This window comes from Carassius gibelio, chromosome A5 (assembly GCF_023724105.1).
Source record: "Carassius gibelio isolate Cgi1373 ecotype wild population from Czech Republic chromosome A5, carGib1.2-hapl.c, whole genome shotgun sequence".
NCBI classification, from domain to species: domain Eukaryota; kingdom Metazoa; phylum Chordata; class Actinopteri; order Cypriniformes; family Cyprinidae; genus Carassius; species Carassius gibelio.
Window position 1 is genome coordinate 10,127,519 of NC_068375.1, and position 22,308 is coordinate 10,149,826.

Genomic DNA, 22,308 nt, shown 5'->3' on the forward strand with positions numbered 1-22,308 from the left:
ATCGAGACTCGAACCGGCGACCTTCAGGTTACAGGTCCAACTCTCTAACCATTAGGCCACAGCTGTGAACTTTATTTGCACGTTTGTGTGTTTTGATATGAATTGACACATTGACACACATGTCTGTTTTTAATATGGGTCTTAAAGGATGAATTTTGAGATTTTAAGTTTTCAATCGATATATAATTTTTGATAATTTCTAAAATGTGAAAAGGGCAACGAAGAAGTCTTTTTTTTTAACAAAGGTCAGAACTCCTGTTATATTGTAGATTTTTGAGGGTGCACTCGTAATAAATTAATCTATTACTTTTAACATACATAACACACCTACATAATTTTTAACAAAAAACATTGGTAAAATACATATTTGGGAGTCTTAGACCCAGGGCTGGCTCTAGCCCTTTAGTTGCCCTAGGCAAGATTTCGTTTTGCGCCCCCCAGGCTGAGTATCAGTGGTCTCAGGGCCAGGGACAAGGTTAGGGCCACGGACGCGGCCAGGGACAGGGACAACATTAAGTCCACAAGGCTTTAGTAACCACTAGGTAGTTTGTAACTAAATCTAAACATTTGGTTGCACCAGTTGTTCGTAAGGCAGGACATAGTCCAGGGGTCCCCCGCGTAATCTACCCCCCCCCCCCCCCCCCCCACACACACTTTTAATATCGTGGAAATTCGTCCCCTGCACTTTTTCAGTCAAATGTGTTTGCATAGATGTTTTCAAGAGCTGGTGTGAATAAATATAGATTTAAACTCAAAGAGACATGATAGTCTGCGCATGACTTGATATTTTATTCGGACCCAGAAGCGCTAAACACTCCTGCCGTGTGTGTTTCGAAGCCGGCGCGCGCTCTCGCGCAGAAAGTCATTTTAGGAAACTCCTAATATGGGCAACAGGGTTGTTTTGAAACTTTTGGAAACACGAAGACATTAATATACGATTGCAACAGAATATGGTTATTCAAGTAATCTCCAGCAGGTGATAAATACAGTATACTAACAAAGCAGTGCTAATTGACATAGATTTATTACAGTATATAGAAACTATTCTGCCTTATTATGTGATAAATAAGTGTAGTATATTTAAAAAATCATTATTTTTGTTATTGTCAAGCAGTTATAGATTTCTAAGCAAATTAAAAGCTAGAAATTAGAGAATAATTAAAGTTGCCTATATCCCCTACCCCAAGTCTCTTCTGTTCACCAAGCCTGCATTTATTTGATCCACAGTACAGCAAAACAGTAAACAGAAATATTTTTACTAGACTATTTAAAATAGCCGTTTTCTATTTGAATATATTTCAAAATGTTGAGATTTTAAAGCTTGCTAGATAAAACTATTCATTTCTATAATTTATTTTCCAAAAATATATATATTTTTGAATGATATACTGTATAATGTTGCAAAGGCATAATGTTGGATCCTTCTATTCATCAAATAATGCTGAATTTTTTTTGACTCATGTTTTAAATATCGATAATCAGCAAATCAGCATATTAGAATGGTTTGATTACTTAAGGATGTTACACTACTGGAGTAATGATGCTGAACATTTACCTTTGATCACAGGAATAAATTACATTTTTAAATATATTCAAATAGAAAATAGTTATTTTAAATAGTAAAAACTTTGAAAACTTTTGCTGTACTTTGGATCAAATAAATACAGGTTTGGTGAGCAGAAGATACTTCTTTAAAAACATTAAAAATCTTACTGTTCAATAACTGTTGACAGGTAGGCTATAGATTACAGAAATGTTCTATTATAATGTTTTACATTATACTGTAGTGTGTGTGTGTGTCTGTGTGTGTGTGTGTGTGTGTGTGTGTGTGTGTGTGTGTGTGTATATTCAACACGGTCTCACTCCCAACTCGTCACATATGGACGCTTGGTCAGGACCCCTTGGCTTCACATTTTAACGCACTGGGTATCCCTTTGGCGTTATTTTTCAACGAGCAGGGCAGTCCAATTGACTTCTATTAAAAACCCTGAAAAAAACCTTTATTGCTGTGGATAAAAAAAAAAAAAAAAAAAATAAAATAAAAAAAGTTTGCTGTGGATGGATCTAGACTACAATAAATACGAATAGATGGAATAGGCTACAATAAATGATCTATGCTTAGGCTGGTTAAATGGTGTCCCCCATATCATCTTTATCTGGCCACACAACTAGGTTTTAATGTTAAGAAATCCCTCGCAGTCTGATATCAAAGCGCCCTCTGAGAAATAGGGGGAGTGTTCGTCGTGCTGTTTAACAGCATTCAGCGGTGAGTTTAACAACGCTCTACTGCAGGTAGAACAGCCTCCAGATGTGAGTTTACCAAAACAACGCTCAACTGCAGGTAAAACACTATTCAGAGATGAGTTTAACAACGCTCCGCGGTGCGTGCAGTAAGCAGTTTAAGCGTTTTCTGCCAGGTCACAGGGTAAGTGACTAATTATAGGTGATGAATGCTGGATAATGTTTATTTTTATTTTTATAGGAGTCTGGTATTGATAAATAAATGCACATATGCTTGTGTTCGATTAATCAATGTCTTGTTTATTTATTTATTTATTAAATATCCTCTAAATTAATAACTCTGACGTCATTGTATTGCGCGATCGTGATCCCGAGGTTCATTGCGTTTTTCCCTTTCCACTTGGTAAGTAGAAATTAATTAACAGAGATCGAGACTATTCTTAAATTTACACAATAAAACTGTAGAATCAGGACAAGTTGTGTTTAGAACTTTTAGACGTGTAAGGCAGCAATTTATTATGACGGTTAATGATAGAAAACGTCTATATATATATATATATATATATGTAAATTACTTTTTGCACCACATGTGCAGTAGGCTAGCAAAGTTAGCTAATTAAATTCAAAGTTCATTTTTTTTCGCATATAATCATGAAGGTGCAATCATGGGGAATACAAGATTTTCAGTACTGATGTGTTTCCAGTTACCTATTTTATATAGCTCAAACTATTAAGCCATTTTAGCTAACATTATAAATGGTCAGGCCAGTAATTGTTTAAAATCCACAGATAATTTGATAATAAATGCCTAAATATTATCTATAATAAAGATTAAGAAACAAATTCATAACAACAACAGTATTGTGTCTCAGCACAATTTCTCACTATAGAATAAAACCATGTGTATAATTAATGGAATAGTAAATGATGTTGTCATAAGTTATTGATTGATTCATGTACTTTTTTACAGTGAGTTCTGCTGTGGTTTTGTTTGGAACTATTTTTGTTGTCGAAATAGAGCAAAACTTACATTATTAACAATCACAATCAATTAACAATTAATAAAATCAATTTTACATACATTCAAGCCCAATCTGACAACACAGGTGAAGAGAATACTGGTGTAAAATGTTAAATTCTGTTTTTTTTTTTGTTTTGTTTGTCTGTTTGTATGTTTTTTCATTATCATTAGGTCCCTCAAATTTGCCAGCAAAAATTATCTTTATTCTAACACTCCACCACATACACACACACACACACACACACACACACAAATAAATAACAAAGGCACTTTTAAGAGCCACGTTCGTCTTGTTCACCTTTACCCATCACCTGTACTCTCTTCAGCTCTCTTTCTCGCTCCCCTCTCCTCTCTTTGTCTCTCTTTGTCCCCTCTCCCTGTATATTTATTTATTTGTCCATCTCTTTGTTGTGAGTCTTTCTGTCTGTTTGTTTTTCTGTCCATCACTATGTCCATGAGTGATTCAGAAATCCAAGAAAATCTAATGGTCTTGGATAACTTGGTTGATCATCAAGAACTGAAGGATGAGCTCCAAAGTCTTGATGACTTTCTTGGTGAGCTGCAAGAAGAGGAGGCGGCAGCAGCACCATCAAAGACACCTGAGCCAAGGCAACCAAAGGTGCACTGGAGAAAAAGAGACGTGCATGGAAATATTGTCTATGCAAGGCCGAGATCAAGCAGGGATCAGTCAAAAAAGGGTCAGTATTGTTTTTCATTAAAGATTTTTTGAGAAATCACATTGTTTAGGACCTTAATTTTGTAATAAAGCAATTAAGAAAATGAAGGAATACATGTTTAGCTTGATATTTCAGGGAAACAATCAAACCAGGACTAGTGATTTGATTTCTGACATAAAAAGTAGATTTATTAAAGATGTCACTAGTCTTAAGTGAAAGTGAAAAATTAAGTGAAAGTGGGGCATTAATGTTAATATTAAATATTTTTGTAAAGCAGTATGAACTACAAAATTAGCACATAAAAAATTGTTTATTTGTGGGCTGTTATGACATTTTAGGAAATCTTGTCAATATTATGGTTATGCAGTAAAATGTGCCTGCCTGGTTACCATCATAATAAATCGCTTGCAAGTTATTGGTCTTGGGAAGGCTGTATTTGAAACGACTTGTTCTTCTGAGTGTGTTGTCAAAGGCCAACCAGCTTGTTTTATTTTAATTTGCTTCTATATTAGCATTCCTATATGCTGTTATCATCTATATGACACCTTATAGGCAGCTAAACGAGAATAATTGGACTGTCCACATTAGGGTTTGGGAAATAAAAAGCTCTCCAGCTGTATGTTAAAGGGATAGTTCACCCAGAATTATTTTTTTTTTTTCGTAATTTATTCACCCTCAAATTGTTTCAAACCTGTATTCATTTATTTGTACTGCTGAACACAAAGGAATATATTTTGATGAATATGGGTAACCAAACAGTTGTGGGACATCGGTGACTTCCTTAGTATGGAGAAAGAAATACTATGGAAGTCAGTGGGGTCCACCAACTGTTTGGTTACATACAATCTTCAAAATATCTTCCTTTTTGTTCAGCTGACCAAAGAAATTAATACAGGTTTAGAACTCTTTAAGGGTGAGTAAATGATGACAGAATTAAAAATTTTGGGTGAACTATCCCACTAAACAGTGAGCTTGTGCCATTTAAGTCTGGTAATTTCAGTTGTAAATTTGAATAATGTATGTAAATGTTGATTTGTGTTGTTTTCATCCTCTACAGCTGATCACATTCAGAACACTGATCCTACCTTCAATGCTCCTGACACTAACTGTGAGGTGGCCTTTGCTCCAGAGACTGTTGGTGTGTACTTCATTGTACACCATTTTCATTGTTTCCATTTATATCTGACAGTGGGTTAGAATGTAAATAAATGTTTGTATTTTAAATTTGCTATTTTAACAGAGTGTTTTCTACAAGATCTCCAGCACTCACTGAGCGATTCCTCAGGTGATGAGGCATCACCTCTTGTAACCCCAAGAGATCCTCTTCTGGCATCCTCGAACTGGGGCATTCGTCAGAGTCTCTTTTCAGAGAGGTGGAGGGCAGAGAGACCCCGTCTGGTAAACACGGCTGCAGCAAAAGAAAGTGTGGCAACACACATCTGCCAGCAGTGTTGGAGCAGTCCAGCAGTTATCCGGTGCAGTGACTGTCGACCACACCCCTTCTTCTGTGCTGAATGTGACATCAGCGTGCACACCAGACATGTCCTCCACAATAGAGATGCCATGACTGCTGGCTTCTTCCAGCCATTGCCTCCAACAACTGTCGTGGTCGATAAGGCTCTTTCCCAATGTGGTAAGTTTTGGTTTGTGTTTGTACAACATATCTCATTTTCAGAATAGTTAAGCTCATAAGTTTTATTTTTTAAATGATCACTTTTTTCTCTTTTTGATTGAGCTTGAATTTATGTAGATACCCTGTGTCAGTCGGCTTTTTGAGCATATCTTGTGTTCTTTTTCAGCAATGTGCTTCAATAACATTGATCCATTACAATCTTATATTACTCAGTCAATACAAATTATGTTAATTCACATGTACTGTGTGATCTTTTTCAGTGCGGCTTGTACCTGTGGAAATGCCTGACAAAATCTGTGGTTGTTCACCAGAGTCATTGAGGGTCAGTCCAGGAAAGACTGTTGCTGTGGTCACAATGAATGGTAAGAATGTGAAGAACTTCATTTTGTCCTGTTTGATAAGCATCTTATGAAGTATACAAAGTAATGTATAAATTATATTAAGAACCCAAACCCTGACTGACCCAGCAAAGGATTGCATTACAGTGGATGTGTTCTTGATTTTTCCAGGACGATATGATCTAAGCATGCCCGAGTTATTTTGTGAGGCATGCCAAGCCACTTGGACTGCTGCAGTGGCCGACCTTAACAGCAGTGACTACTGGCCGGCAACTCTTCAGTTTGCCACAATTTATACTACCGATATATTTTTCTCATTTGAGGAAATGAAGATGGTGGCACCAAGACTGTCCTGTCAAGCATTTTTAAGAATGCTGGATCAGCGAACTGTTCGCTTTGGTCGTGTGAGTATTGAATGTATAAATCCTGCAGTATCGTTAATGTATTTGAATTGTGGGCTGAAAACCTGTTTGATGTTAATGTGTTTGTTGTACATTTATAAGCTTTTGGTTTCTTTATTTTTAATAGACTGGCAAGATCTCTGCAGACAGTTTTCAGAAAAGTTTTTTTGAGTGGGAGGCTGTGCGATTTGAGGTGGACAGTATATGCAAGGAAGAGCCCTTCATCTGCCCTGCATGCTCCCCAAATATGCTCGCCGTTTCTGTAGATGGAAACCGCAAGCATTACCGTTTTAAGAATGCTGCTAGGTACTTCAAACTGTGTGTCACAGTGTTCTTACATATTAATAAGATAACATGGCTCTTTATTATGCACTAAGTAATCTTACATTATAAGTTATAGAGTTGTCGAAAATACTGACTTATAAAAATTGACGCTTTTAGCGCTGATCATTTAAAGCCATTCTCAGACATATCCAATGAGTGTGTGAACACAATGGCCAATCAGAGGTGTTTATGAATCCGCTCAACAGCGCTCAAAGCATTACGTTTTTTTAATTTCAGACTGGTACTGAAGTTGGTACTTATGACAACTCTAATAAGTTATCATAAACTGTTTCGTACCTTTGTTGTTGTTTTGTTGTTGTTGTTTTTTTAGATCTGAGGAACAGGCCATCTTTGAAGGCATCTTTATAGCCAAAGATGAAGATGTTACAAGATTTGTGGACCACATTCACAGCACAACCAAACATGTAAAGTGTATATGATGATAAATAAAAGTACAATACTACAGTAACCTCTTACTGAAGAGTTTGTTTAGAAGAGTCTTGTTTTCATTGACCATTATCCATGTTGTAGGTCAGTGGGAGAGGTGTTTGTGGAGGGGAGTGGTCAGCAGCCAGAGAGACCTCACAAAGATCTGCCAGCGAAGTAGACGGAGAGGGATTGGAGGTTGCGGTTTGTCGGCACGGAGTGCTTCTCTGTGCTTTAAATATGTACAGGGGTGAAATTTTTGCCTATCCCCTGTACCTTCAAGAAAAGTTGGCCAGTAGGCAAGTCACTTTTTTTTGTATGGATGTGACCTGCAAATATTGGCCCTACCTGCAAAGAATTACAAAAAGCTGCCCAGAGCTCCAGCACCTCCTTAACATGAGACCATTCCTTTCGGTATTTCATGCCAAAGCCCATGATTTTAAATGTGAGGTAAGAAAATGTTGCTATGTGACAGAACCACATTATCTTAAACCAAACATCTGCAAACATCTTGTTCTTTGTTTATTTATGTTTTCTTACTCGGGTGAAATGGAGCGGATCGTATCAGGATGGGGCTGGACTAACACTAGGGGAGGAGGTGGAACAGTGCAATGCCTTCCTCTCTAGGATTGCAGTCACAACAACACATATGGCAAAAGCAGGTAAGATGACCACATAGTGCTCTAGTTACATAATCACATAATAACATATTTTATGCATCATATCTTTTGTGTTTGCAGGACGCACAGACATGCTGACTCTCATGGCCATGCGATGGAATCAGCAAAAGTTCCGAAATTTGGCAGTTTCACTGACTCGCCGATATCAGAAGGTAATGACAACTGTAGAATTTGTTTTAGATGGTCAGTATTGTGTGTTTGCAGTGTATGAAGCGGTGCATTGAACATTTGGTTCTTGTTTCTTGGTTCTGTGATTGCTTGTCATTGTAGACCAGAAAAGCTCTGCAAAGCCAGTTACAAAACCTAGAGTCCTTGAAAGCCCAATTGGCAGTGACAGAGAGCCAACTGGAAGACTGGGTCAGTGATGGAAAGGAGTGGGCAGGCGGTGAGGAAATGATTACTCTTAAACCTCAAGTTCAGAATACTTAAAACATTTAGGTTAACTAATTTTTCAAGTTCAGAATCACAGACACCCCATCACTCCCACAGTTATCAGCCTTACCCCACTCGTCATAGTGTTAATTACAAACAGCTAATTTACATAAACATCACATTCAGATCTTGTTTCAGTGTTTGATGGCAAATAACACATGCTAATATAACTATCAAAGAGACTGTCATTATATGTATATAATCAAACAACATACAGTACATGTGGTTTCAAAAGTTTAGCAGCCCATCCTCAACCAAAACACATGCTCTGCTCTTCACCACAGTGGTAACCCTACAAAACTAACTTAACAGAACCTCCTGTAAATCCCAGAATAAAACAATATTAAAGAATAGCCTATGATAATCTGCAAAAACACACAAATAACACTTAATTTCAACATTTATTTATACTGTCTAACACAAAGAATGCAGGAAATTAGAAATGTGCTGCAATTAAACTGCTTACTACAATAAAATTTTGAGTTCCAAATACTTTTTTTTTTTCTATTAAATACAAAGAACTTCCATTATTATTTGAGTGAAACGAACTAATTTCATTTAATTAATTACACTGTTTGGTTTTACAGTGCACAAATAATTGTAATTGTTACTTTTATTTTAATTTAAACTGCAAACTACCTATTTCTTCTCAGCAGCAAGAGTAACAACCACAAATGATGCTGATGGCTTGGCCACATAATTGAGGTCCTGGTAGCGAGTATCAAGAGACGTTCCCATCGGCTCTACAAAGACACCGATGGGAACAAAGGTCGTGCCAGAATCCGCCGCAAGATCGGGGAGGAGAAGGGCATCCTGACATCTGTTGTGGAGAAATACAACAGAATGGTTCCAAGCACAGAAAGTCTTTGCATGGAAACCATTCTGTCTGGTGAGACGGCTTGGCCATGGCAGCTACCACACAGTGGTGTGTACACTAGTCTGTTGACTGCTTCTGACAAATCTGATATATACATTATGACACATTACCCACAATGCTTCAAATGTCATTCTGTGACTTTTTTTCTGTGATTCTTTAAAGGTTGATGTTTGATGCATATGAATTAAGTCTTTCTCATAAATGCATTCCAGACTCTGTCGATCTAAGGACAAAAAGAAGAGCGTTTGACATCATCATGTCAGTAAGAAGACTTGAGGAGGAGCTGAAGATTCTTGTGGCAGAGATGGACCACCACTGGAAATCTCTTTCAACTCGTGCTGATACCCTCAGAGAGCTGTCCCACATGTTTGCCAGTGAGACAATGAGAAGTATGTATTGTATTTGTACAAAAAATGGCATAAACATTTAGGGTTGCTATGACCATAGATTTCCAACTGTCAGAATATTTTTATTATACAGTTAATAAGAGTGATCTGTTAACTAAAATCTACTAAAGTGCATATTCCAATAACTACATATAGGACATGTCCTCTCTAATCATTAAAGTAAGTAGCCTAGTAATTAAAAAAATATATATATATTATTGAACGATAAGTGGCTTTTAGCTCTATAAGTCATTACACTTGGCCTAATTCTCCACTCCACTCCAACTGGTAGCTGAAATTAGAGAATGATGCTTTCTTGTCCTTGATGCCCTCGCAATGCTCAAACTTTGAATTTCCTTCATGACATTTACTATCTAGTGAAAATGAGGACCAGCCGTTTAATCCATAATAGCTGTCCGTGACTGTCTGATTATTACCAAGACTTATGGCTATGTTTGGTTGTGTTGTTTGCAGGAAAAACAATTATTTGTCCAACTATGGTCATTCTGACTGACTAACAATTCGTTGACTTTTTGGGGCAGCCCTAATAAATATACACAACAATGATGTATGTTTCTAAAGTTTCTAAAGCATGCTTAATGTTATTTTGTTCTTCTTTTAAGATTCACCATGTGGCTTAAGTGAAGAGGGTTTGAAAGGTCTGCAGAGCATCATCCTGAGAAAGCAACATAAAGTCAGAGAAATGAAGGTGCAAGCAAGAGACTGTTACCTGCAAGTTTTGTCTGGAGAAGGCAACATCAACTTTTTGTACAGTGCTTCAGCTGATGAGTATGACAGTGACTGTGAAATGTCTGATGACGGACTGTAATCCACAAGACTGTGACACCTTTCATCATTCTGGACAATGACCTTAACTCTGTATATAAAGAATGTAATAAAATCTGCTTTTCATCACCTTTATAAATGGAACCAAAAGTGTTGCCTCTTCTTTCACATACATAGAAATGTGTGCATGCATGCCTCTAGAACCAGTATGTGGTGGAAATTAAGTGCATTAATTGAAGTATTGTATGGTACTTAGAGATTTGAGGTAAGAGTTTCTTCTCATCCAAACTTTACTTATACTCCACTGCAATTCAGAGAGAGAAAAAATGCACTTGACAGCACATGGAGAGCTTTTAAATGACATTTTGTTGCCAAAGAAACTTCTCAACAGTACAATTAGTTGATTGGCAGAAAATGAATTGCCAAATAATTTTCACGCAAAAACATTTAATGGTTCCAGCATGTATTTTTTTTATTTGAGGTTTGAACTATTCACAGCTTTTATCAATGCATCTTTTTGGGGTTTTGTGTAATTGTGTCTGTTTTTCTCATTTTCATACTTGCTCACAAACCAAACTCTTCATTTGTTGAGAAATAAATAGCAGATTAATTTGTTATGAAAATAATCATTAGTGTACGTTGTGTACAAAATAATGAATAATAATCTTGCATGAGTAATAATAATCTAAGGTTATATGATTCACGGGGGGAATGAAATATTAGAACACAGCTTGTGGCTGTGGAAGTGTAGAGTGTATTTCAAATATAACAACTGAAACCTTTTTAGAGACAGAAGAAGCTAATTATGAGGAAGAAAAGCATTATGATAAGGAGGAATCATTATTTCCCAGTTTAATATTACATCTGCTTATGTGTCATCTAGTAAAAGTATTGGAGTCAACTGATTTGATTTTGTGGTGCTCAAAACATTTCACCACTTGTGTAGCTTCATCAGCTGTGACCTGATAAACAGCATGATGATAGCACTTTTTAAGTCTCTTTTTATTTCTAATGAATCCAATTTGTCTTTATACTATTTTATAAAGTATCTTTATTCTATTTTGTAGTCTACAATAAAATGATTTACATGGTGTATTGTATAGTACATTTTGTTAATTGTTTTGGAAATAAAAAATGCACTATATCATCTTATGAGTTTGTTAAATTTCATGATTTTGTAATAAAATAAAATAAAACAACTGTAATTACTTACCATGCTTCTTTTACATACACATTTTTAGTCATATTAATGGAATTTGAGACAATAATGAACTATTGTTGTCTTTTATACCCTGATTCTTTTTATTGTGCACCATCCTGTGCCTATGTTACTGTATTCAGAGTCTCACAATATCAGCAAAACATAACACAAGCATGATGTAAATATAGAAAATGGGGAAAAGAATACAATATTCAGATATAAATGTGAATCAACAGTTTGTTGTTCATAATGAAGAGAGCATATCTGTGTAATTTTTACTGTCTTACCTCCCCCAGGGACCCGGTAGCGCCCCCTGGAAGAGCCAAAAATGCACATTTCAAATGGCTGTAACTCAAAATCTGGTAAGCATATCGAAGGGAAAATTGGTAGAAAAACTATTTATGCTATGTTTACTAAATGATGTTGAACAGAGATTTCTGACATGCATGGAAAAGCGTTATAAAAGCATTTTAAAAAGTGCTCACAGTACAATACCAAATTTCATTCTGACTCTCAAATATGTCATAGAGGTTTATACACTGAACATATTTTGATGCCCCTTTGCTCATTAAAGATTGTATTTATTTAATTTAATTACTAAATGTTTTTAAACTGCATTACCCATACGCCTCTGTAATTCTATCAATGGAACGGAAAACAATGGCGCAGTAAATTGTAGTTCATTGAAATTACACTAGGGTTAGGTTTAGGATCTCTGTAAAAGGGTAATTTCTTTTAACATAGCAATACCTCATTGATAAATGACAGTATGACTTACGTAATAAAGATATCAAAACATAGTTTGCAACATTAATCGCTTTTTATTTTGGCCTTAAAGTTACTCCAATCACAGCGTGTCCTGTTAGAGCTGTGTCACGTCATACTTGTCCATATATGGTAATTACAGTACAGCTACGGCTTAAAGTGATGCAACGTTTCAGGGTAAATAACGGTGAAATAAACTTGTTACTTATCAAATTGTGTTTTATTAACACCAACCCCTACCCCAACCCTAAACTTACCATTACAATACTGCAAATACAGTTATTAAATTAATTAAATAAATATTAAATGACGCAATATTGATGTGCGCATGTCCAGTTGCCGTAGCTATATCCCATTCCGTTCTAGTCTTTCTCGTCGAGTTGACTTGCGGGTATCATGGAATTACGTGTGATTGGCAGGTCTACAGGGCCCTTTTGTTTCTTTACTATGTAGTAGAATATTAAAAATAATTATTATATAATTTATATATAAATATAAAATTCACTGAAGCAGATTACAGTGAAACATTTTTTCCAAGTCCATTGGTTTCCATAGCATGAAGCAGAGGGTAACTAATATTAAATAATTTTTGCAGCCGTGCACTGTATGTGAATTAAATAATTCAATATATCAAAATATTTCATTTTTTATTACAAAATGAAAATTACTGTCATAGTTATTCTAGCATGCAGTAATTTTTATAAGAGGTATGTTAATCTATTAAACATAAAATACTTATCTAACATTTGCAGGTATGTGACCCAACAGGCTTTAAATAAAAAACTTTTTAAAGCCTTCCTCTCTTTTTTTTTTTACAAACCAGGAGATGCAAGTCTGCCATCAGGAAACATATTATTTTCTTCCCTTTAAAGAAGCCTCCCCCTCTAAATGCAAGGAAACTTATAATAAATTGGCAATTACAATTATGACTATAAATAATAAAGTAATTAATATCTATTATTGTAATCAAACACTTCAAACATGACTACAAAACTTGAGTGACAATTTAGTAGCTTTTGGAGTATTATTTGGTATTTATGAGCTTATGCTCACGGACAAGAAACTTAAGACCTCGCAAGGTACACTGTTAAGCAGTTCAAGACCAATGCAAAAAGTTTTTAAAAAGACAACTGTAAGAGACTAAACACTAAGAGACTGGGTACTGTGCAAAAACTTTACTGAAGAACAAACAGCAAGAAAAAACACTCAAAAATAAACTGCATTGAAGGGTGCTTGATGAGTCCAGGTGTCTATGGTGACTATGTTGTCATGCTGAAAGCTGGTTGGGATGTGGGGACTTTGGCACAATGTGTTGGAATTCACTCGCAGGCTCCCATGTGTCATCCCAGGTTTTGCCACTGTAAAACATCATACGTGCACATAATGTTATTAGAACACAGAGCAAAAATCAAGATCACTGTCAGGTTTATGATTAATGTCTGGCATATTTTCATTTTACACAGTTTTATACTTCTATAATGTTACATCTCTTTTTTCTCAAGTACAAGGTCTGGCAGCTTTATTTACTAGTGTTACTAGTTACTTTTAATATTACAATTTTCCATACAGTTCTTGTACACTGAAAGCAATGTACTTAAAAATTTAGTGATTTCAAATTGTTTCTGATAAACTGAGGGATTAAGTTATATTAGTGGGTTGAGGAAAATCTCCTATTTGTTAGGAGAAAAAACACTCTTGGATTAGTTGAAAAGTGGCTACTTCTGACGTGCAGAGGCAGAATAAGTTTAGAAATTTCAACGTTATCATATTGTGTTCCAAGCAGATTTGGCAGTTCTACCAACTCTGGATAAGGGTAGTGGTTTGTTTTTGTGAATTGTGGGGACATTTTATAGGCGTAATGTTTTTACACTGTACAAACTGTATATTCTACATTAGCAAACTGTATATTCTGCCTCTATAGCCAGGGACACACTTAACAACTAGCTGAAACATTCTGAGTTCAACACACAAAGACAGTTTTCTTTGACTAAAGCACATTTAACAAGTAATTTAAATGCGACTGTAAACACTGACTAAACGCAACTGGCTATGACTTGACACACTTGGGCATGATCAGTCGTAAGTATTAAATTACAGTCATAACAAGCCTTACAATCCTTAAGTGTGTGCCTGGCTTAAACCTACCCATTGCAGATCTAGCTCTTCCCAATGCCTCTAGCTCATCGCTATTTAAATCAGAGTGCTGACCATCGACCTCACACCAGTTTTTCTACAGGCTACCTCAGAGGATTATTTACTGCCAAGATCTGGGAGCTTATAACAAAAAATCTTACTTAAAAGTTACTTTTTCACATTTATTGACTGACAGCTCTCCTGTCCTAATATTGAGAGAAATAAAGTGCTAAAGAGGTGTTGTGTGCGCTGTGTTAACATGATGGTTGTTGTAGCTCTCAGTCCTGCAGAGTTTAGCTCCAACCCTCATAAAAACTCACCTGCCTGTAGCTTTCTAGCAACCTTTCAGACCTTGATGATCTTGTTCAGGTGTGTTTGATTGTATTGGGTCATGGAATGGACTAATCCATTGCATTTAAATGGAATTAACTAGGAAATAAAACATGACTTACCACACAGTGCAAGGCAACCAGTGAACTTTCAATTCAGCTTTTCCCTACACAAACACAAACAAACACAAGTAATAATTTAACTTTAACTGTTTAAGCAATCACTGGATATTACCTTTGAAAGGCCAGCACATGGCCTAATAAGACATTTTACCTCATTTATTCGTTCCCCAGTTATTTTATCAAAAAGGAAAACCTTCTGCCTACTACATTTTTGACAACCTGAAATAATGAAAAGACACGTTTTTTAAGCCACGAATGCCATCATGCTTTATAGCTGAATCACACAAGCCCATATTTATAAATTCACATGTGAGGAGATACGCAGTCTTTTCCATTCGTGTCAAAGTGAATTTGTTCCTGTTTTTGTCAATCAAGCAAAATGTACAGGATTGGTTTCCCAACGCCCTTGGACATTGGCCACTAACACAGAGCTAAATAAATATGTAAATAACAAAATACTGTGAACTGGCTATCAATGATGAAGTCAGCTTTGACTGGGAGCAATTTTATTAATAGTGTGGAGTAAGTTGTACCATGCAAAAAGTTACCTTTTCTTCTGTTCTTTACCAGTGGCACCTCCTGACTCAAAGGCTTGGAAATGGAAGAGGCAGATGGATATGGAGGAGAGACAGGGGTGGTAGAGTTTGACGCGGTAAAGGTGTTTAACCTTCTTTTCCTCTGCCGCAGTGGAGGTGGAAGAGGGGAAGAAAGTGACGGAAGAACAGTTGTAGAAGTAGCAGAGGAAGGAGGACAGAGAAAGGTTGGAGAGAGCGAGCAAGACACAGGAACAAGATTGAGAACAAATACAGTTTCAGGCTGCTTGGTGAGGCTCTCCGGCTGCTCCGCGGGGACGCTCTCCGGCCGCTGGGCTGTGGAGGTTGCTAAAATACAAATTTAATATGTACATAGTAACAAAGACATATACATGTATTCTAAACAAAAACATTACTCTTACCTTTTGTTAAGATAAACTCATAAGCCCTCCGCATCTTCTCCAAAAACACTTTGGTGACAGGAGTGGGGTGCAGATGCGTGATAATATCTGCCACCCACTTATTTGAAGCCCTTTTGTCCTGTTTCCCAATAAATAAAATTGGCTTGTATCCGACAGCCTCAAGTTTCAGCACCTGAAATGAACAAAAGCAGTTATTAAACTGCATTAGTTATTACACACATTAATTAGTTACAGTACACCCACTGATGTATTAGAAACATCAGTACTGTTAAATAAATTTCATTTAATGAAAAACAATGCAAGAAAATGAGCCATAACCCGTTTCATTAAGATTATTTTAGAAGACACATTACTCTTGAACTGTATACAATCGATCATCAATATAAGGTAAGGACAGAGGTACTGCTAGTTTCTGCCATTGCCATCTTGACTTACTTAATACTTGACACAGAATACAATTTAGTAACTCTTTAACAAAATGTATAAGTAAAGATGGATTCTTCCATGTATGAAATAAGATGTATGTAAATATGTTTGTAAAGGCCAGATCATATTAGTATGATATTTAGTATGTCAAAAACATGGCCTTTCGGTTTCACTTCACAATAATGTATGAAATATGAACTTTTTAACTTACTGCAATACGGGCAGAATCAATTATACGCCCAGCATTTCTGCTTTTAAGGACAGATTTCCCCCACTGGCTATCCAGTGATGCCACTTTTTCTTTTATTTTGTTTTTGGTGGACAGGCTTCCAAAGCAGACATGACAAGTTTTCCTGCTTGCCTGATTGGGAGTCTGGCAAGAAGGGCAGGGCCTGAATTTGGGCCTTGTCATGACTAGACAAGAAATATACACAAAAACAAACAACAGATGGACAAACTGTTACGATAAAGAGGATTTTTAGGAACTATTAAGAGAACTGGAAGGATGGTCAAATAAAACAAATAAAGATGAAAATAGAGATAAAGATATAGAGAGAGCTAAAAAGAGAGTGACAAGTAAACTACAGCACAGACAGGTAAACAGGACAGACGTGGCTCTTAAAAGTGCCTTTATTGTGTGTGAGTGAGTGAGTGAGTGAGTGAGTGTGTTTGTCTGTATGTGTGGTCGAGGTTTGGAATAAAGAGCAGGCAAATTTGAAAGACCTGATGAGAGAGAAAAAAAATATATTAATAATTGAACACCTTACACCAGAGGTGTCAAACTCAGTTCCTGAAGGGGCTCAGCCCTGCTCCAGGAAACATACCTTTAACTTTCAAATAAACCTTAAGGACTCGATTAGTTGAGTAAGGTGCATTTAATTAGGGTTGGAACTAAACTCTACAGGGCTGCGACCCTCCGGGAATTGAGTTTGACACCTATGCCTTACACTTTACACCAGTATTCTTCATTAATGTTACCAGATTTAACAGTTTTTCCACCCATTTGGTTGATTTTGGGTTGCACCATGTGTGAATAAATGGGCTTGGGAAGGTGGAATTTTGTTATTTTAATACAAAAGAAAGAAATAGAAAAATTGCAATGTTCAACATAGCCTCCTATATAACCTCTGAAAGAACATTTAAATTATTTATTCTATAGTGAGAAATTGTGCTGAGACACAATACTGTTGTTGTTATGAATTTGTTTCTACTGATTATTATAGATAATATTTAGGCATTTATTATCAAATTATCCGTGGATTTTAAACAATTACTGGCCTGACCATTTATAATGTTAGCTAAAATGGCTTAATAGTTTGAGCTATATAAAATATGTAACTGAAAACACATCAGTACTGAAAATCTTGTATTCCCCATGATTGCACCTTCATGATTATATGCGAAAAAAAAATTAACTTTGAATTTAATTAGCTAACTTTGCTAGCCTACTGCACATGTGGTGCAAAAAGTAATTTACATATATATATATATATATATATATATATACGTTTTCTATCATTAACCGTCCTAATAAATTGCTGCCTTAGACGTCTAAAAGTTCTAAACACAACTTGTCCTGATTCTACAGTTTTATTGTGTAAATTTAAGAATAGTCTCGATCTCTATTAATTAATTTCTACTTACCGAGTGGAAAGAGACTTAGGTCTCTGCAGAGCAAAAGTGGGCGTTTATCACCATGTGGGTGTTTTGAAACTGCTGGGTGTTTCTGAATCATGCAATCTAAATGACCCCCCTTACCCAACCCCACCCCTAAACCTAACGTAACGTCACTATTACATCAACCAATCAGGTATCATGGTGTAAAAACACCTTGATCTCGTAACTCCCATTACTTTCCTGCAGAGACCTATACTTGAGTGGAAAGGGAAAAACGCAATGAACCTCGGGATCACGATCGCGGCATACAATGACGTCAGAGTTATTAATTTAGAGGATATTTAATAAATAAATAAATAAACAAGACATTGATTAATCGAACACAAGCATATGTGCATTTATTTATCAATACCAGACTCCTATAAAAATAAAAATAAACATTATCCAGCATGCATCACCTATAATTAGTCACTTACCCTGTGACCTGGCAGAAAACGCTTAAACTGCTTACTGCACGCACCGCAGAGCGTTGTTAAACTCATCTCTGAATAGTGTTTTACCTGCAGTTGAGCGTTGTTTTGGTAAACTCACATCTGGAGGCTATTCTACCTGCAGTAGAGCGTTGTTAAACTCACCGCTGAATGCTGTTAAACAGCACGACGAACGCTCCCCCTATTTCTCAGAGGGCGCTTTGATATCAGACTGCGAGGGATTTCTTAACATTAAAACCTGGTTGTGTGGCCAGATAAAGATGATATGGGGGACACCATTTAACCAGCCTCAGCATAGATCATTTATTGTAGCCTATTCCTATCTATTCGTATTTATTGTAGTCTAGATCCATCCACAGCAAACTTTTTTTTTTTTTTTTTTTTTTATCCACAGCAAACAAAGGGCTGCGCGTGCTTACCCAAAACGTCAAATTTCGGCGCCTCAGGCTCGGGTTCAGGGTTCCATAGAAGTCAATTGGACTGCCCTGCTCGTTGAAAAATAACGCCAAAGGGATACCCAGTGCGTTAAAATGTGCCAAGGGGTCCTGACCAAGCGTCCATATGTGACGAGTTGGGAGTGAGACCGTGTTGATATATTCATTTCTGTCCCCCTCAGTTCTGAAAAGATGGCTACGCCCCTGCGTAGTTTGTAAACTTGCTGCAGAGCAATGTGTAGTTACATAGAGGTTTACCCTCATCCAAATAGAAACCTTTACGTGAGCAGAACTGTTTAAATGCAATAAAGTTTAATTCTTAAATTTCTAATCACTCTTGTCTCACATATACAAACGGTAAAAATTAAAAGTTTCATTCAAAACTATACACTAATAGCAAGCTATTTGTATGTAAATGGCATTCAGAAACCGCAAGAGGGCTCAAACACTGAAAGAAACCTAAATGCCTTTTTCATCTGAGGCCGGTGACACACTGGATGCGTGGCGCAAGCGTCTCAGCCGCGTGGCGTGTCGGTTTTTAATTCGGCTCCCATGTTAACAGGTTAGAGCTTACAGACCGCCTGCGTGAGACGCGCGTCTCAGGCGCGGCTCGAGCCGCGCGGCAAACGCTTGCTTGCTAGAAATAGAACCGACGCCTATTTTTACCGCGGCGCGTGTTGGAAGCTTTTCCAGGCAAAATATAATAGGAAAATGTGTTTAAATGTCATTTTGTACACAAATACATATGAATTTCTGATATTTTGATATTTGAAAGTCTATAGGTTGACATAAATTCAGATATAAATGTAATTAAAGAAAATAATAATAATTAACGATTTTCAAATATTGCACCTGTAAAACATAATCTATTTCGCCGTCAATACTTTTGACGGTGTCCTTTATCAGTAGGCGTAGGTGTAGGTGTGTAAAAAAAAAGTATGTATTGTTGTAATGAAGACAAGAGCTCTGTCAACGGTCTCCCTCTACAGCAGCAGCGCGCCAGCGTGTCACCGGCCTGAAGAGTCCAACATGAAGCACACAGAGGCTTGCTGTAGATGTTGTGTTGAAGAGGTGTTAAAGGGGATTTTTCTTTTTACTTCTGCAAAACTACGATTGGAATGAATAATGGACTTCTGTTAGCGAATTGCACTGAGAAATATATGATCCTGTGGCAGACGGTCAACAACAAAAAAATATCCACCATTTTGATTAGTTTGATTTGCGTCACGCGGGTTCCACCTACTGGTCAAAACGGTGTAATGCAACAATCCTAACGAGACCTTTAACAAAACAGCAAGTATTTTCATAACACTGTAATGTTTTCAGTATAATTTAAACATCACATGAAACATTAGGGTCTTTGCTATTCAGACCATTTACTTTTATGAAATATTGCAGTTCGTTCTTCTTTTCAGTTATCTGGTTATGGATTACAAGTTAATCAGTCCTGTGCTGCGGGTCAATGTTTAATGGTCGTTAGGTTGTGCTACAGACACATCAGTGCCTCACACAGGTTTAGTAAAGATAAACAACTCAATAAAACACATCTGACTGAGAGAGCGTTTGTGTGTGTGTGTACTCTGGAAGGAGTGAAACTTATTTACATTTGACCTGTTAGCCAGCACCCCCCATTATGGGACTCACAGCTGAAAGTGCTCTACCAAATTTATAATTGTAACAGTTTCCTACTTCTCTGTGTTACAAACATAATTTTGGTGTCTTTAGAAAGAAGACCCTTTGGGCTTTACTTTTTATCAACCAGATTTGATAATGCTCAAAAGTTATAGACACTGAAGAGCCTTGAATTTTTTTTTACCACACTTAAATATTTTTTTATTTGATATAAAAATACATGAAATGAGTCCTGGAGCAATCTAGAAAAGTAATGGGTTGAAAGCCACATGTCTCATGAGTTTCTATTTCAAATCTGAATAAAATATCATCAAAAATGAGACTCCTGCAAATATTTTTTTTTTCAGTTATAAAACGCTAAACAGAAACTTAGACGTCATATAAATGATTTATTTGAGCACTAGAAAAATACAATAAGAATAATTTGAGTAAGAAAAATAAGAATAATAAGAAAAAAAAGATTTAACTTTGCCAATTACAGAACATCCTGAGATTGCTAGAAATGCAGCATTAACAATGAATCACGATGCAAATAAGTGCTGATGTGCTGATGGCCACTTATACAGATGGTAATAACACAAATGTGCCAAAGTAAATAATCCACTCTCTCTATTCATATAGACGCGTTCACTTTGATAGCCATGATCATACAGTAATAGCGAGCTGATTTGGGCTGATTTGCACTCAAACAGATGGTAATCATTCAGATACATTCACATTCACCATAAAACAAACTCTCACATATATAAAAACTGTTGAAAAATGAAACAAACATAAAAAAAGGTGATCGCTATAAGTTCCACCTCCATCAGCTGACAGGTGCGTCAGAGCGCGTCACTAGGGAGCGCCAAATTCAAATAAACTATCTTTTGCCTATTTTTCATTCATTCTTTTTTCCGGTGGATTGTCTCATTCTGTTTGTGACACTGTACGCTGAAAAACCATGCCGTGTTTTTACTAACAAGATGCAGTTTCCGACACGTGAGTAACTCCATAATGGACACAAACAGTTCTGTCGCTGAAGAACTGAAACGTAAACATAGGAATTATGATCCATATTACAACGTTATTGCTTCGTTGGACTAAACGTGCTTCATGAGATGTCGTTCAATGGACCCTTACCTTTCTAACTAAACCGGGATTTACAGCTGTGGATGTGTTTATGACTCGTTATTACGACGGATCTGGTATGTACAGCGTTTCCATTGCTCATGTTTGTATGTGTACTGCTTACACAAATGTAGCAAATACAGTCTTTATAAGCTTTCCATTGAAAAACAGCGATCTGTCGGCGCTGCTTGAGGCTTAGATCTTTATAATGATACATAGTTTGTACTATTCATAAACACTGACACGTGGGAGTTGAGAGGCTTTGAGATCGAGGGCGAGGTGCAGGCTAAGAGGTTAAAGAACTAACATCATATTCATAACAGTTACAGCTGCTTTTAACATCTGTCCCCGTTTAGAGAATTTGGAGTAAGTATTAACACCGTGAACTTATTAATATATATGTTGATATTTTTACGGTATCACAACATGACTGCTGTACCACCTGTAATCCTCTCGTAATTAGGCTACCTTAATTATTATGACATGGCTTGAATGCAGCATTCAGCTCATCCAACCCCAATCAAACACACCTGAACAAGCTAATTAAGGCCTTCCAGACTACTGGAAAGCTACAGGCAGGTGAGATTGATCAACGTTGGAATTGTTCTCCTTGGATATTTAAAAAACCCATTTTACACAGAGGTTGCTACTGCAGCAACACGTGTTGGTTTAGCTTTGTGTGCTTCTTCTGATGCACAAATTCAGGGGCCTTTTCCAGCAGAGTTTGTTGTGAGATCACAGGTCGGGAGGATGACCGCTCGAGTGGATTTCTCATTGATTGCTGCTTTGTGGTATCTTTTTGGATACTTGAGCATAACTCATGCTATTCAAAGACGAAACACAGGTGACAAGATCTGTTGACTTCATTAC

The 22,308-nt window shown here is 36.7% G+C and overlaps 1 protein-coding gene and 1 long non-coding RNA gene across 2 annotated transcripts; one reads left to right on the forward strand and one right to left on the reverse strand.

The window, feature by feature from the left end:
* The first annotated feature begins 6,255 nt into the window (after positions 1–6,255).
* On the forward strand, positions 6,256–7,486 carry LOC127992943 (uncharacterized). Its single transcript, XR_008165980.1, has 3 exons — positions 6,256–6,314; positions 6,967–7,060; positions 7,167–7,486. It is a non-coding gene; the product is annotated as an uncharacterized LOC127992943 (long non-coding RNA).
* A 5,864-nt stretch (positions 7,487–13,350) lies between these two features.
* On the reverse strand, positions 13,351–17,001 carry LOC127992799 (uncharacterized). The gene is made up of 6 exons (XM_052591679.1): positions 16,366–17,001; positions 15,729–15,900; positions 15,322–15,654; positions 14,925–14,992; positions 14,774–14,817; positions 13,351–13,546 (listed from the first exon to the last, which is right to left on the reverse strand). Exons 1-6 carry the CDS (start codon positions 16,564–16,566, stop codon positions 13,456–13,458), a joined length of 909 nt encoding a protein of 302 aa, XP_052447639.1. The 5' UTR covers positions 16,567–17,001; the 3' UTR covers positions 13,351–13,455.
* Between the last annotated feature and the right edge of the window lie 5,307 nt (positions 17,002–22,308).